At 39.3% G+C, this 13,166-nt stretch overlaps 1 protein-coding gene and 1 long non-coding RNA gene across 5 annotated transcripts in view; one reads left to right on the top strand and one right to left on the bottom strand.

Moving 5' to 3' along the window:
- HNMT (histamine N-methyltransferase) overlaps positions 1-13,166 on the top strand; it is a 321,400-nt gene that overhangs the window by 270,333 nt on the left and 37,901 nt on the right. The window contains exons 1-3 of one of the 2 annotated variants that reach the window (XM_089329247.1): positions 3,905-4,042; positions 4,173-4,319; positions 11,028-11,080. In XM_089329247.1, the coding sequence (XP_089185373.1) occupies positions 4,183-4,319; positions 11,028-11,080 (190 nt within the window). In that variant the 5' untranslated portion in view covers positions 3,905-4,042; positions 4,173-4,182. Of the gene's footprint in view, positions 1-3,904; positions 4,043-4,172; positions 4,320-11,027; positions 11,081-13,166 lie in introns of those variants that run through there. The other variant, XM_089329246.1, reaches the window with a different exon arrangement.
- LOC149127449 (uncharacterized) overlaps positions 1-13,166 on the bottom strand; it is a 124,043-nt gene that overhangs the window by 91,099 nt on the left and 19,778 nt on the right. The window lies entirely within an intron of this gene.

Genomic DNA, 13,166 nt, shown 5'->3' with positions numbered 1-13,166 from the left:
CATTGTCTTGGCAGTTTGGAATGTCCCAGGTGCAGGGATTTCCTGAGAAATAAACATTCCATTAGCCTTTAGATTATCTATATATTCCTCCAGTTTCATTAGGCCTCAGGATTCAGGCCCAGTGACCTAACCAGCTTGATCAGGCCTCAGTGGCCTAAAGGGTTCTAACCAACTTTAATTCAATTACAAATTGACAGTAGATCTGAACAGTTTTCAAGGGAAGAAAATAAATGGCCAACAGATATATGAAAAAAAAGCCTACTGTGGGCAATACAATAGGGGGAGTGGCTACGATCAGTTCCTGATTTTATGAATTAACAATCACATGGAGACAACCAAGAGATTTCAGACAAATATACTATATAGCCACAACACAAAGATGATTCCTTTCAATCTTGCAAGAGGATCTGAAATCAAGAGTATGGGTGCTATTCCTTTGGAGGGAAATGTGGGCGACTTCCTGAGAGTGGTAACATATGGAGAACAGGAAGTTGTTCTGTGAATGGATCAGGAAGAGAAGCAGCACACTCTAGAAGCAGCAACTATTGTGAGGAAAGATCATAGGCAGGATACGCAGCACAACTGGACGGGAATGCAATGGCAAGCCTACAGCAGAATGGAACACAGTTCTGGTTAATCACTGGGGGCCACAGAATGGCTCTACTACCTAACTTGGGGGTCAGTGGGGGAGAGGAGTGGCTTTATCCAAATGGGCTTTTAAAAATGAATCTGAATATGGTAAGAAAAAAAATCTGTTGGGCTCTGTGTGACTCTTGAAGTAAACAATTTCTCCTTAACCAAGTAGCACAGAATACACCCTTCCTGAACAATTGTTCAATAGATGAGTATATAAATGAATGAATTTTCTTTAAATTGAGTGCCAAAGAGAGGAATGGAAGATGGTAATAGAAGAAGCAAATGTTTGCCGGTCAATTTGAGGGAGGGGAAACCTGGATAGAGATAAGGAACCAGCAAAACAGGCCTGATTTTTCAGGTATGAGTGAGGGCCGGAAGGAACTAATCTACGCCACCACTTGTCTTTGTGCAGCTCATGAACTAGCAATAATGTCCACATTTTTAAATTGTTGAAAAAAATCCAAAGCAGAGTACTGTTTTGTGAAACGTAAAAACATGAAATCTGAAACACATTTTTCAGTGTTCATAAATAAAGCAACAACATTTTTTGGTTGTTTTTTCAGAAGAAACCAACCTGCACTAAGTGATAGTTAGGAATAAAAAGTTCTTGGGATCTATCGCATAATAAGGTGATTTAATGTTGATGTACTGTGTATTCCTCTCTATAAAAACAACAAAAAAAACTTAGAAGATGAGATTTTGGATGTTTTCACCTTAGAAATGTTGAATGTTTGACAATATAGACATATTTAATCCGATTTGACATTACACAATGCATACTTGTATTGAAAGCTCATATAGCAACATATAATGCATATAATTTTGTTTGTTAGATTTAAAAAATAAAGCAGAGAACGTCCACTTTGACTATGACCCTGTCGGAATAAGATCGAAGTCAGCGAACTCAAAAGGCTTCCATAGCCTTGGTAACTCATGACTAGAGCCTAGGGAGATTTCTGACTCCATAAACAAGAGTGTCAAATTGTTAAGTCAACAACAGGAGTCACTGTGTACTTACTCCTCATGTGGGATCTGTCCTTAATGTGTTGTCCAATGTGAAGTAATGCTATAACTAGTACTGAAACAGTATTTTATACTTTGTGTTTCTGTGTGGGTGCAAACTGATGAAATCTTTACTTAATATATACTGAATTGATCTTCTGTATATAAAGATAATCGAAAATGAATCTTGATGTGAATGGAATGGGAGAGGCTGCGGGAGATGGGAGGGGTGCAAGTGGGAGGGAAGTTATGGGGGGGGAAGCCATTGTAATCCATAAACTGTACTTTGAAAATTTATATTTACTAAATAAAAGTTTAAAAAAAATAAAAAAAACAAAGGAAAAAAAGAAAAAAAAGAAAAAAGAAAGCAGTAATATGTCATTTAAAAATATTTTAAATTTATAAATATAAAATGGGCACAAGTAGACCAGTCAAAGCAGGATTCAGGAGCTCAGTGCACGTGTTCCGTGTGGGTGGCAGCAACCCAACTGCCTGAGCCACTGCCTGCTGCCTCCCAGGTATATACCAATAGGAAGCTGGAATGAGGAGCAGAGCCAGGACTCGAAATCAGGCACTACAATATGGGATACAGGTGTCCCAAGTGGTGTCTGATCTGCTAGGCCAAATGCCCACCCCTATATCATTTTTACTACAACTCTATCACATAAAATTCATTGTTCCCATTTACCAGTGAGCAAACTGCAGCATATGCTTCAGCCAAGGGCACATAGCTCATTAGCGGCAGGGACACCCACATCGATCAAGCCTTTCCAACTTGGCTGTAAGAATAGTGAGACCAAACATGCTTGTATAGAGGGGTTGGGAGTATTGTGGATGCTAAGAAGACAGTTTTGAAATTCAGTCAGTAAAAATAAATATTTTAAGAAGACACATTTGCAAGTGGTTTACATGAATTGGGTCATTTAATTCGCAAAACTGCTCCATGAGTTGGACACTATTATTTCCAAAATAGAGTGTACTTCAAAAAATTCATGTAAAATGGAATTAAGAGATGTTTATTTTGGTGTAACAAATTTTGAAATCCATGCAGTTTTTAAATAACATGCATTTCCATAAAATTTTTGAAAATCCACTTATATGCATGAATTTCAACAATTTTTGAATCAGAATAAACTTCAATTTTAATTCAATTCCACTAACTCCGAAGTCTCATCATATGTTGGATAAAGAATGGTTTTGGGGCTGGCATTGTACATGGTACAGTGGGTTAATCTATTGCTTATAATGCCAATATCCTGTATGAGCACTGGGTTCGAGTCCTCATTATTCCATTTCCAATTCAGCTCCCTCCTAATGCACCTGGGAAAGCAGTGGAGGATTGCTCAAGTGTTTGGTCTCCTGCCACCCATGAGTGAGCCTTGGATGAAGCTCCCAGCTCCTGGCTTCAACCTGGTTCAGCACCAGCCATTGGGTCCATTTTGAGAGTGAACCAGAGAATGGAAGATCTCCCTGTCTCTCCTTCACTGTCTCTGTAACTCTGCCTTCCAAATAGATAAACCTTTACAAATAAATTCTCATAAAAAAAAAAAAAAAAAAAAAAAAAAAAAAAAAAAAAAGAATGATCTTCCAGCCACTGCCTAGACACAAGGCCCAGCCTTTGTGGGGACACGTGAAAGTTTTCTGTCTCTTGGTGGATGAACCCACTGAACTTTCAAAAGCAAATGCATCCAACCCAAAAACTGTATAATCCCATGTGCAGAGCAATTAGGGAGGATTTCTTTAGACAAACATTTGCCCTGGTGTCTTGTATTCTTTCCGGAGTCCTCTCTTGCCCCTTTAATTCCCCTCCAATGCTGCAACTTCTCATACCTCTTGGCTAATAGCTCTTACGTGCCTCCCTAATGATTTAGTCTGAAGAGACTTCTTGAGACATATTAATGCTTTATTTTTTACGTCTAGCCAACATATAAAATTATATGCATTGATACGTCGTCAATCTGCACTTGAAGAAATGAAGCACGAAAGTTTAAAAATTCCAGTGCTCAGGGACAGGAAGGCAGAAGCTTCTGTGTGAAGCACAAAGGCAGGTGACAGTCTTCTGCCAAAGATTTCAGGGCTGTAGATTTTTGAAAGTGTCCGGTAGCCCTGTAACTGTGCTGTTTATTCCTATGTTTCTTGCACTTCACAGCCATGATCCCACTTGGAATTCATTTGTGGCAGCTGCTGACCAAATAGGAAGTGATTTGAATGCAATCTGTTTTTAAGGCTTTCTGTACAGCAGGGCTTTTAAAACAAGTTTTAGCTGTGGATTCATTGCCTTGCTTTACTACCTCTAGTAAAAAACAACTGGGCTGGGGTTAAAGTATCAGCCCAAAGTCCTGAACAAATATGGAGTGGCAAGTTCTGCATGCCAGCTTTAAATTCAGAGCAAGCATCGTCCCGTGTTGGTTTTTTTTTTTTTTTTTTTTTTTTTGGATGGCAACTAAAGGGGGTGGGGAGAGAAAGAAGGAAATGAGGAACTGAAAAGAGAAGGAGAGGAAGTAAAAGCTGACTTTCCTCCCTGTCTCCCTCAGAAAACCAAACATGGCATCTTCCATGAGGAGCTTGTTTTCTGACCACAGCCGCTATGTCGAATCTTTTCGGAGATTCCTCAGCCATTCCACGGAACACCAGTGCATGCAGGAATTCATGGACAAGAAGCTGCCAGGCATAATAGCAAGGTAACAAAAAGGGATGTTTTTGTCAGAGACAAGCCTCTGCTCGCTGCATGCCAGTGATGGATGGAGCCGAGCTCGGCAGGCTGGGCACGGGGACAAGGGGAGTTACTGATAGCAGCTCCCTCTCGCCCCTCCTCGCCGCCCTGCTCTGCCTTCCTCCTGCAGCGCTTTGGCTGGAAGTCTGCTTCAGGCTCAGAGCCGCCAATGTGTGCCGGCGTTCCAGCTGCACAGAGATAAGCGTTAACCATTTGAAGGCACAAATCCCTGTTCATTTAGGATAAGATAGAAATCTTTGAACTCCGGTTTTTCAACTCTCCTCCAAATTTTACATTTCAAAAAAGTCCCCAGGGAAGTCCGGCATTCTTTTCATTGGAATCAAATATAAATAATCGCCAAAGACTGTTTGCCCCTGAGGACTGAGTGGGTGCCTCTCATTTCTTATTTCTTGGATTTTCCATTTTAATTCATTTTCCTTATCCATTATTAGCATTATTACTTTCACCCACCTCCCCCGTTGTCTTTTCTTTCAACTTAATGTTAGCACTGTGATCCTTTAAAAAGAGCATTTTCCCATTATCAGTGAAACTCACTAATTCCCACCCTTCTTGCAGACTTCTTTTTTGGGGGGTAGGTGGGGGAAGGGTGACTAATGTGTTCAATTTATGCCAGAACTGATAAGCATTATGAGAGTAACAGATTCCACATGCTAAAGATAATCAAATCACCTATCTGGGGAAGAATTGCCATACATAACTCACTCTGCTTTAGGAAATAATGATGGAAAACTAGGGAGAAATGATTGACTGTGGATCCAATTTGCAAACAGCAGAGGTACCAGATATTTTATCTCTTGCTGAGTTTCTCTATTGCAGGCCTGAAATTCTCTCGCCAGGGCGGTGCCTCTGCCTGAACAGAGCAGGCCTTGTTGGATGGATATGGAATCCTATTTCCCTTTTTATGTTCTATTTCACTTTGTTCAGCTTTAAAGATTCATTTCCAAAAATAGAGTATAATATGATGTATTTATAATTAGTATGTAATAGCATAGCCACCCAGAATCAAAGCAGACAGCCAATGCAGACAACTTCTTATCTGTGAAGTAATACAGTCTACTTTCTTTGATTCTTTTTGTTCATTTTTAAAATTAAAAATAATGAGTTAATTTTTCAGTAATCTCCCAATACTAAAAGTATGGCTTCCTTGCTGTATTTTAGCCAGATGTTTGGTTTCCTTCAGCCAAATGGTTTAATTTGAAGAGGGACCCTGAATGGATATAACATCATGATGGATGGATGACCCCTTCCCTGTCTTCCAAGCAAATACAATCTCATTGGAAATATTGAATGTCACATTTGTGAAAGCCTAAGAACTTTTCAAAGGCAAAACTAAATGTGCACTATAATAAAAAATAATTAGCAATGATCTGAAATCAAAGTATTATTTATTAAGAAGGTAATTTTTTTTTTCCTGAAGGTAGTGTTTGAAATGAGATTTAGTTGAAGATCATTTAAAATTACTACTTAAAGTTGTTTGTAATTTGTGGGGCACTAAAAGACATTTTGGAGCCTGTGTGTATGGAAGGTAAAGTTAGATAAGTGGGTGGCTCACTGTAGTGACTGGATGTGGACTCAGCTGTTTATTTGGGTATGGACTCAAACTACTTAAATTTTAACATTTTTTAAATCAAAGCATGCTCATATTTTAATAGAATAAACGTTCTAAAAATAACCTATAACAAAAACAAAAATATAATCTTGTTCCACCCAGTCTACCCCTAATTCCCACACACTGAAAGAAGCCACTTTAAATACATGGAAGTCTTTTAACTATTTCTTATGGGATTTCCTTTTATAATTCTAAAACAATTTTTAATAAAAATTGGTTTATTTTAAGGTTTATGTATAGAGTAAGAGAAATAGACAGGGATCTTCCACCTGCTAGTTCATTCTCTAGATGGCCGCAATGGCCAGGGCTGGACCAGGCTGAAGTCAGGATCCAGGAGCTTCATCCAGGTCTACAACATAGGTAACAGGGGCCCAAGCGCTTGGACCATCTTCCATTTCCTGCTTTTCCCAGGCCATTAATATGGAGCTGGGTCAGAAGTGGAGCACCCACAACACAAACCAAGGTCCATATGGGATGCCAGCATCACAGGTGACAGCTTTACCCACTATGCCACGACACTGACCCCAATAAGTAAATCTTTTCAAAAAATGCCTTCTATGTTCATCTTTTTTTTAGATAGTTTGGATGTAGAAATCTATACTCAAGGCCAGCGCCGCGGCTCACTAGGCTAATCCTCCGCCTAGCGGCGCCGGCACACCGGGTTCTAGTCCCAGTTGGGGCGCCGGATTCTGTCCCGGTTGCCCCTCTTCCAGGCCAGCTCTCTGCTGTGGCCAGGGAGTGCAGTGGAGGATGGCCCAGGTGCTTGGGCCCTGCACCCCATGGGAGACCAGGAAAAGCACCTGGCTTCTGGCTCCTGCCATCGGATCAGCGCGGTGCACCGGCCGCAGCGCGCCGGCCGCGGCGGCCATTGGAGGGTGAACCAACGGCAAAGGAAGACCTTTCTCTCTGTCTCTCTCTCTCACTGTCCACTCTGCCTGTCAAAAAAAAAAAAATAATAATAATAATAAAAAAAAGAAAAAAAAAAGAAATCTATACTCAAAATGTTTTTGTATCACAAATTTAAAGGTATTTTCCCATTGTCTCTTAGCTAGTAGAATACCTATTAAGGAATCCAATGACATTCAAATTCCTTATCTGTAACATGTGAACTTTTTCTGTTGCTTTGTTTCATTTTCCCTACTTTAAAGTTCTTAGGATCTTCTTATTTCTAGTATTCTAAAATTTAAGATACTAAGTTAGGGGTAGGGTTTCAAAGTCATTCTTGTGAGTGGATACTCCCTGGATCATTTCCTTTGGGATTCAGATCCATCAGTTTTGGAAATCTTGACTTTTTTTAATTTTTAAATTATTCCCCTCTCTATTTTCTCTTTCTGGAACTTTTATTCATCAAACACCAGACCTTCTGTATGAACTGTCGAATTTTCACATACTTCCACTTTTTTAAAAAGATTTATTTATTTATTTTAAAGGAAGAGTTACAAAGAGGCAAAGGCAGAGAGAGTGAGGTCTTCTATCTGCTGGTTCACTCCCCAAATGGCCATAACAGCCAGAGCTGGGCTGATCCGAAGCCAGGAGCCTGGAGCTTCTTCCAGGTTTTTTACAATGTTACCTGTCAGTCCCTCTACTAATGTATTGCTTTTATATTCTGAGTTTCTAAGAACGCTCCTTTTTTATTGCATCCTTTTTGTCTGCCACAGATGTAATGCCTTCTCTTTTCTATTACAAAATTTTCCTCTGCTCTCAGTGTGTATCTTCTGAGTTACTTTTTCTGTTTGTTTTAGTCTCTGTTTCTCATGTAAGGGATCTCTCCAACTACCTGATGAGCTTAGATTGTCCATTCAATCAAATAAGGAGGCACTAAAAAGCAGTTCAGATTCTACTTGTATATATAAGGACAGGTTTTTAAAAAAATTGCATTTATTTGAAAGACAGACACAGAGAGAGACAGAGACAGAGATAGAGAGACAGATAGATCTCTCATCTGCTTGTTCACTCTCCAAATGCCTACAACATCTGAGGCTGGGTCAGGCCAAAGATAGGAGCTGAGAATTCATACTGGGTCTCCCATGTGGTTGTAGGGACCAACCTACTTGAGAGTCTTCACTGTGCTTCCCAGGGTGCATTAGCAGGAAGCCAGAATGGAGAGTGGAGCCAGGACCTGAATTTAGGCACTGCACTATGGGATTAAGGCCTCCCAGTCAACATCTTTTTTTTTTTTTTTTTTTTTTATTATTAGGCAGAGTTAGACAGTGAGTGAGAGAGAGACAGAGAGAAAGATCTTCCTTCCATTGGTTCACCCCCAAAATGGCCGCTGTGCCAATCCGAAGCCAGGAGCCAGGTGCTTCCTCCTGGTCTCCCATGTGGATGCAGGGCCCAAGCACTTGGGCCATCCTCGACTGCCCTCCTGGGCCACAGCAGAGAGCTGGACTGGAAGAGGAGCAATCGGGACTAGAACCCACTGCCCATGCTGGTGCTGCAGGCAGAGGATTAACCAAATGTGCCACACGCTGGCTCCCCAGGTAACATCTTAAGTGATGTGTCAGAAGTCCACACCAAGAAAAGGTTTTTGAATGACAGGTCCATTGTAGTAACTGGGTGTGGACTCAGCTCTTTCATGGGAGATCCTCAGATATCAATAGAGGTAAGTCTGTTCACTGATGGTTTATTTCCTCAGGGAGGAAGTTTTCAATCCTTGATTTTGGGCAGAAGTAAGGTAGGTATTGGGAGACTACGTAGCCGTAAAAAGTAAACTTTATGGGTGTTGTGGTTACATGTTACATTTAGATGGTTATCTGGAATACAATAAGTTTTCAGGAATTATTAGTTATAATTATAATACACAAAATGAATAATAAAGGTGACCAACTCATAGAGGATTTGTGAGATTCAGAGAGTTAACTCATATGAATGCTTAAATTGGCCTAGAATCACAATAATTACTAATACATTTGTCCTCTTAACACCTTCCTTATTGATTTTGTTAACTCTGCTTGATATCATAATGAAAAATTCCAGAAATAAACAATTTGTAAGTTTTAATTAACTTTTATTATAATATATTGCTGTAATTATTCTATTTTATTATTAGTCATTGCTGCTAATGTCTTACTATGACTAATTCACAAATTAAATTTTATCATAGGTGTGTATGTATTAAAAACCAGTAAATAGTTATATAGGATTTGGTTCAATCTGCAGTTTTATGTGAACCCCAAGGTCATGGCTGTCCTCAGATATAAGAGAACAAAAGACAAAATTGGGGACAAGTGTGTGAAGACTCAGTATTATGAGCTGGAAGAATGTTAGAACTCATTCAGACATAACTTTGACTCCAGCCTTCCCAACTTCCCTTAGGACTTGGCTTCAAACTATGTCTTCACCTGATTGCTCCGTGCAGGTTGTTTTACACATATCAGCCAAAACACAGCGAGCTTACCATCCCACAGTGCAAACACACACCATCCCTTTGGTTCATCTTTCCCTTCTAGCACTCCTCTCTTCTTCTCACCTTTTCAGCCTGCTTCAATATTCTCCAGAGTTTACTTCCTCTCTATTGAGTTCACTTTTAATCCCACTGCCATCTGACTTCCGTCCTCAACCTCCTTTTAAAATGGTTATTTTCAAAGACATCCATACTGTGAAATTCAATGGAGAATTCTCCTTTTATAGTAGTACAGGCTGCTGCCTTTGACACTACTGATGGCTATCTCTGTCTCCAATTCTCCAAGCCCCTCTCTGACTTTTATCACCTTCCTTCTGTCTCCTTTGTGTATTCTTCACAAACCAATGCCTTTTAAAAGTGAGGACAATATCATCACAACACTACTTTAATAACTCTTTGCAATATGATTGGGTGATGGAATCTACTCTCCTAGTTTGGACCATTACTTATGGCAATCATTTTTCAGAATATCCCATTGACCCTGCTGTTTCTCCTATCCAACTTAAATCTTACATATCCAAATGCTTGTGAATTTAGTTTCGTTTTAGAAAAAAACTAACAAAATGTAAACAGGCTGCCGAACTATATTCTGAAGCTTCAAAAGGAAGCTGCCCTTTGCCCAGTTATCCAAGCTGGAAACAGGGCAGCCAATGTGCACTCATATGTTTTTCTGACCCCTTCACATCCATCTAAAAGCAAGTCCTATTGGCTTACTTTCCAATCTGTCTATTCCACTCTATTTCTAGTACTAGAGTCATAATTAGGGTTTTATTACCTCCCATTTCAATTTGAGAGCAAAGTTGTGTCTCATTCATTTTTATAAACATAATGCCTATGATAGGCACATCATAAATAGTTATTTTTAATCATTCTTTATTATTATTATTATTCATACATTTGAAAGCAGAGTTACAGAGCAAGAGAAGGAGAAATAGAGAGAGAGATCTTCCATCTGCTGGTTCACTCCCCAAAAGACCACAACAGCCAGTGCTGGGTCAAGCTGAAGCCAGGAGCCAGGAGCCAGGAGCCTCATCTCGGTCTCCCACATGGGTTTAAGGGCCCAAGGACTAGGGCCATCCTCCACTGCTTTCCCAGACACGTTAGCAGAGAGCTGGACTGCAAGTGGAGCAGCTGAGATCCGAAACGGCCCCCATGTGGGATGCCAGCGCTGCAGGAAGCAGCTTAACCTGCAGCACCACAGCGCTGACCCATATAAATGCTTTATGAAACATTTGTGTAGTGAGAAGGTGGGAAGAAGAAAAGGTAAAAGGCAGACTTCATAAATACAGTATGAATCCCCCATAGAATTTCCCCCAGTTACAATAAATGGTTGCTTCCATTATCAGGCTCAAAGGTCCACTTTTTCTGCTCTTGTTCTCCAAACAAATGCCCTCTCTTCCCTCGGAGATGTTCCTAGTGCTGTTTCCATATCTCCCAGCTCACGATTATTAATGAATGGAACCTATATTTTAAAGATTCCCTAAAGACAGCAGAATACTGGGATGATTGAGACCTTTCCTGTTGTCTAGTTTTTATTTCTTTTTATAAGTCTGTCTATTCTCTGACACCAGCCTTGATAATCAGATTTTACAGAGCACTTAGCACATTTTTCTTAAACTAGCTTTTCTGTTTTTGTTTTTCAGGATTGGGGATGTAAAATCAGAAATTAAGATTCTGAGCATAGGAGGAGGTGCAGGTATGAATAACGCATTTCAGAAATTTGTATTTCACTCCAAGTATCATGTTATTTAAAATAATGTTTTCCATTCTTCAGGAAAAGTACTTCCTTTTGCTTTTGAAAAAAAATTATCTTATTAAAACTATCAACATCATATAAACTAAGGTTAATGCCCCCGTGGATTCATAGGGTTTAATTATTAGCCTTTATAACTACCTGTTAAATAAATAAATGATCTGAATTTCTTACTCTTCTTTATATGTGGAAAAAATCATACGAATAATTTTAAAAATCCATGGAAAATGAAATAAGTATTTTAGGTTCATAAATTTTTTAATTCAATACACAAATTTTTTCATAAAACATTCCGATGAAATTTTTAAAAGTTATTTCATTTTCTCTTCTTTTTTAAAAGATTAATTTATTTATTTGAAAGACAGAGTTACAGAAAGGCAGTGGGGAGAGAGAGAGAGAGAGAGAGAGAGAGAACACTTCCATTGCTGATTTACTCCCCAAATGGCTGCAACAACTAGTGGGCCAATCTGAAGCCAGGAGCCAGGAGCTTCTTCTGGGTCTCCCTCACTGGTGCAGGGGCCCAAGGACTTGGGCCATCTTCTACTGCTCTCCGAGGCCATAGCAGAGAACTGGATTGGAAGTGGAGCAGCCAGGACTCGAACCGGTGGTTATGTGGGATGCAGGCACTGTAGGCAGAAGCTTTACCTGCTATGCCACAGTGTTGGCCCCTTTCCATGAACATTTTTAAAGACCCCTTTATAGGATAACTTCAAGGATAACATATCAAAACTGACCTACTGTTTACAGAAGAGGAAAATTTCATAAAATGTTCCTTTTACTTTGTGCCTCTTAAAGCGTGGTCATTGTACTTGTTATTAGTGTGCAAACTGTTACTGGCCTGTGAAGAGGTTAGAAATGTGTACTAGAATGTAAATTGATGCACAGCTTCCTCACTGAGAAAGTCCCACTATAGGGGAAAACATGCTTAACCATGCACTTAACTTACATTATTCTGAATCTGCTCTTTGATTTACATTGGCCTACACCACCGCCTTCCTCTGACTGAGCTCCAGAACTGCCTTCTAAGTAGTCAAAACTCTCCCCAACTCCCTTTGACTTGTTCAAGCATTCCATGGCCTGACTACTCTTAGAACTGGTATTTTTATCTTGGTGGAAAATTGACATGGATGCCATTGCTGAGTCTTCTCCCAGTGGACTACTTGACCTTGGCTGAAACCTAAGCTTCAGTTGTCTCATCAGTAAAATGGGAAACTGAATTCTAATTTATTCATATGTAATCATATAGGTAATATTTACAAAGGGCTTAATGCATTACTGTTGCTTCTATAAGGTTGTTCTCTTCTGCAAGAATAAAGCAAGTTTCATCTCAAAACCATCTCATGTCAAACTCCTAAATAGTGACTGCTTTACTTTTAAGTTGTAAGTTACCTGGAAGTTTGGGTTAAAATATTTGTATATAAAAGTATGTTAACAATTTTATATTTTTATGACTTTAGCTAACACTTTCTTTTGTCTGAGTGATGGCTTAGTACTGGTTATCACTTGGTAGCAAGTGCACACTATACTGCTACTTGATGCCTGGTGTGCAGTGGTAATTCCTTATGTCTGTTAAGCATGAATGCTGTAGGCCCAAAACATGAATTAATTGATTTCTGGCCCATATTACCAAAAAGATAACCATGATTCTTCTAATGAAATGAGATAGCTAGTTTTGATACAATTATTTGTTCATTATTCATAGAATACACTCTGATATAATATAATAAGGACTAATCCTTAAAATTATTTTCCATTATTGTCTCTCGCTAAGAAAATAGAAACCAACAGGAAAAATAATGAAGAATATTTCCATGAGTAATATTATAAACAGTGTTTGAGCTAAAATACTCTATTATTTCTTACAGATACTTTAAGCCCAAAGGATTATAATAGTGATGAATTGCCCAAAGAATACCCTATTAATTCACTAAACCAAGACAGCCATTTCCAGTGTGTTTGCATATGAGTTTCAGGCAACCAACAGGCAATGAGACTATCATTTGATAGTGTCACTTGTACTTAGACAAGA

This window comes from Oryctolagus cuniculus, chromosome 3, assembly GCF_051225735.1.
Source record: "Oryctolagus cuniculus isolate XC-2025 breed Fujian yellow rabbit chromosome 3, ASM5122573v1, whole genome shotgun sequence".
Taxonomy (NCBI): Eukaryota; Metazoa; Chordata; class Mammalia; order Lagomorpha; family Leporidae; genus Oryctolagus; species Oryctolagus cuniculus.
Note: the sequence above shows the minus strand (reverse complement) of the source record. Positions and strands in the feature narration are given on the sequence as shown.